Source organism: Nanorana parkeri, unplaced genomic scaffold (assembly GCF_000935625.1).
Source record: "Nanorana parkeri isolate BGI_ZX_2015 unplaced genomic scaffold, ASM93562v1 scaffold609, whole genome shotgun sequence".
Taxonomy (NCBI): domain Eukaryota; kingdom Metazoa; phylum Chordata; class Amphibia; order Anura; family Dicroglossidae; genus Nanorana; species Nanorana parkeri.
Genome location: NW_017306877.1, coordinates 120,768 through 124,627, shown reverse-complemented (window position 1 = coordinate 124,627; position 3,860 = coordinate 120,768). Strand labels below are relative to the sequence as shown.

Below are 3,860 nucleotides of genomic sequence, written 5' to 3'. Positions count from 1 at the left end.
TTCCCCTAAAATGTCACAATGGCATCAATACTGGGTCTCTGTGCTTCTTCATGTAGTCCAGGCAGATCATGGCTGGTGGGAGGGGCCAGCAGGGTGCCGTACCCTGAGGAGGTCAGAGAGAAGACAGAGGAAGGTCGGAGGTCAGAGAGAAGACTGAAGAGGAAGGTCAGAGAGAAGACTGAAGAGGAAGGTCGGAGGTCAGAGAGAAGACTGAAGAGGAAGGTCGGAGGTCAGAGAGAAGACCGAAGAGGAAGGGCGGAGGTCAGAGAGTAGACCGAAGAGGAAGGGCGGAGGTCAGAGAGTAGACCGAAGAGGAAGGGCGGAGGTCAGAGAGAAGACTGAAGAGGAAGGGCGGAGGTCAGAGAGAAGACAGAAGAGGAAGGTCAGAGAGAAGACAGAAGAGGAAGGGCGGAGGTCAGAGAGTAGACTGAAGAGGAAGGGCGGAGGTCAGAGAGTAGACTGAAGAGGAAGGGCGGAGGTCAGAGAGAAGACCGAAGAGGAAAGGCGGAGGTCAGAGAGAAGACTGAAGGGGAGGACAGACAACAGCTCCCCATGTCTGTCTCACAGGGACAGGAAGTGAGGCAGAATCTGCCCTGTGGGGTATCAGACGGAAATGGCGACCTGACATACAGTGTAACTCCTCCTCTCTCCATCCAGAATATAATCTTGTGTGGCGTTGAGATTTAATAATAACAATTGTCTGTTACATTGTTTCACATTCTGCAGAACCTCAGGAACGGCAGATCCCTGTCTGGGTGTCTGAGGATGACATTACCAGGGGGAGCAGCCAGCCGAATTCATGGTCACAGACCCCCAGGAGGAAGGGGACCGGGTTGCTCTCCTTGTTGGTCAGGATCTCCTCCGCTGGTTTGGGAAGGAAGACTCCGTCCACACAGGCCGGCAACACCAGGAATCCCTGAACAAAGACAAAGGAGGAGAGACAGAGATTCCATCACCATCTGAAGCAAAGACCGCTCCGTGTCACACGATGATATACAATGTATACGAGTTCAGGGTTCTGTGACCGAGTCATTGTCAGTCAAACTATCACAGCACTGAAACCTTAGCAATGGCCCGGGCAGGAAGGGGTGTACACAGGCCGGTACTCGAGGGGTTAATTCTGGAACTGTGTGTAAATAAACATTGAAGAACCCAACATGGCGCCGCGCCATCCGGGGATATGACGCACCATCTTCACAGCGACGGACAAGATCTCCTCCTCCGACTTCAGCATCAGGCACTCCGCCACCGAGGACACGTCACAGCCGAACAATCCCGACACCAACTGCAGGGAGGACACACAAAGCCGGATCACAAATCTCACCAATCGGGGACCGAAAACTGCTTCTAAAGTGACCCTGTCATGTGCGGAGAGCAAAACAGATACAATGAGGAAATCACTTCTAAAGTGGACAGTTATACTGACCCTGCCGAGCAGATTCGTCACCTTTTATTTACATCTCTGACCTCCGGGCTGCAGATAATACAAATAAACGTTCAAAATGGCGGCACGCGGAGCGATCAGAGTGTTACATTGTATCATTATCGGGTCACCGATACACGACAATGAAACATTATCTCATCAGAAAGCTCTTCCTTCCAGACATAAATCAGAGCAAAGTCCATTGAGGTGAGCCTGCTGAAACCGGGGGCGGAGCTAGAGCTAGATAGCGTCTCAAGGATCCAAAGATTTACATTTGTATCAGCCGAGCTTTCATGTTTATCACCTCGATACATTTATATAGCTCTGACCTATACCGCAGTGCTGTACAGAGAACACTGAGCCGGTCACATCAGTCTCTATACAGAGGAGCTTACACTCTAATGCCCCCTCCCCCACAGTCACATCAGTCTCTGTACAGAGGAGCTTACACTCTAATGTCCCCTCCCCCAGTCACATCAGTCTCTGTACAGAGGAGCTTACACTCTAATGTCCCCTCCCCCAGTCACATCAGTCTCTGTACAGAGGAGCTTACACTCTAATGTCCCCTCCCCCAGTCACATCAGTCTCTGTACAGAGGAGCTTACACTCTAATGTCCCCTCCCCCAGTCACATCAGTCTCTGTACAGAGGAGCTTACACTCTAATGTCCCCTCCCCCAGTCACATCAGTCTCTGTACAGAGGAGCTTACACTCTAATGTCCCCTCCCCCAGTCACATCAGTCTCTGTACAGAGGAGCTTACACTCTAATGTCCCCTCCCCCAGTCACATCAGTCTCTGTACAGAGGAGCTTACACTCTAATGTCCCCTCCCCCAGTCACATCAGTCTCTGTACAGAGGAGCTTACACTCTAATGTCCCCTCCCCCAGTCACATCAGTCTCTGTACAGAGGAGCTTACACTCTAATGTCCCCTCCCCCAGTCACATCAGTCTCTGTACAGAGGAGCTTACACTCTAATGTCCCCTCCCCCAGTCACATCAGTCTCTGTACAGAGGAGCTTACACTCTAATGTCCCCTCCCCCAGTCACATCAGTCTCTGTACAGAGGAGCTTACACTCCAATGTCCCCCCCACAGAAGGTGGACTTACATCCCGGTAGAAGATGAGTTCCTCGGGTGTACTGACCACCAGGCCGGGCATGGTCGTGGTGCCGCTCTCAGCGATGGCTTTGTGAAACAATCCTTTAGCTAGAGGCGATAGAACCTGGAACAGACGGAGATTATATTTTGTATAAAATGTGTTTATTTTGCGGACAATGATACATTATATTTCTCATCATCTAATACTGATCCCTCAACACTGAAGAAGAGAACTAATCAGAGTTCCGGAGTTCTCCTTTAATGACCTGCAGTTAGCGGGTTAGTCCTGGTCTGCACTTCTCGGTCAGCAGAGATTAGAGAAGATATAAAAGTTTCCTCCTCGGTTTCGAGGGGAGATACAATTTCCTGAGATCAGTTCGTTCGTTCCTTACCAAAGCCGAGACGCTGATTCCTCCGGCGGACTCCCCGAATATGGTGACGGAGTTCGGATCCCCCCCGAATGAGGCGATGTTTTCCTGCACCCAATGCAGAGCCGCCACCTGGTCCATGAAGCCCAGATTGCCGCGCAGCTCGCCGTCTCCGGTACTGAGGGAGATACAATACAATCCATCAGACTATTAGTGATGATTAATGTCAGTCAGGATGTAGTCAGTAGAAATGTAGAATGCCCCCCCCCCCCTGTAATATATCTCCACCCTGAATGGTCATATATAGGTCTCCAAGCTCCCGGAAGATATAAAAGACATAAATATTCGCAGGGCTGCACTGTGTGGCAGAGCTGTGTGAATATTAAAACTGGATCGCCCAGTTTGCCCGGAGCCCAGCTTTAAATGCGACCCGAGGAACTCACAGGCCTCGTTCACACCAACCTCATTGCGGCCGGAACGCACCTGGATCGCACCGCGGCCGGCTCATTTTGTGGTGGGACGGGAGGGGGCGTGGTGGTCCATTGAAGTGACCAGTGCGATCAGCCGCACGGGAATGCAAGGCACATCAATGCCTGCGGCCCGGCCCGAAAAAAGAGAGAAAGAGCAAAAGAGATAGAGCGACAAACACACACAGACAGAGACACACACAGACAGAGACACACAGACAGAGACACACACACACAGACAGAGACACACACACACAGACAGAGACACACACAGACAGAGACACACACAGACAGAGACAGACACAGACAGACAGAGACAGACACAGACAGACAGAGACAGACACAGACAGACAGAGACACACACACAGACAGAGACACACACAGACAGAGACACACACAGACAGACAGAGACAGACACAGACAGACAGAGACACACACACAGACAGAGACACACACAGACAGAGACACACACAGACAGAGACACACACAGACAGAGACACACACA

The 3,860-nt window shown here is 51.2% G+C and overlaps 1 protein-coding gene across 1 annotated transcript in view; it reads right to left on the bottom strand.

The window, feature by feature from the left end:
- Nucleotides 1-3,860, bottom strand: part of LOC108792172 (fatty acyl-CoA hydrolase precursor, medium chain-like) — an 18,819-nt gene that overhangs the window by 5,956 nt on the left and 9,003 nt on the right. The window contains exons 6-9 of the mRNA XM_018562881.1: nucleotides 2,913-3,066; nucleotides 2,531-2,644; nucleotides 1,190-1,285; nucleotides 776-916 (exon numbers count right to left, since the gene is read on the bottom strand). Of these exons, the coding sequence (XP_018418383.1) occupies nucleotides 776-916; nucleotides 1,190-1,285; nucleotides 2,531-2,644; nucleotides 2,913-3,066 (505 nt within the window). The remainder of the gene's footprint in view (nucleotides 1-775; nucleotides 917-1,189; nucleotides 1,286-2,530; nucleotides 2,645-2,912; nucleotides 3,067-3,860) is intronic.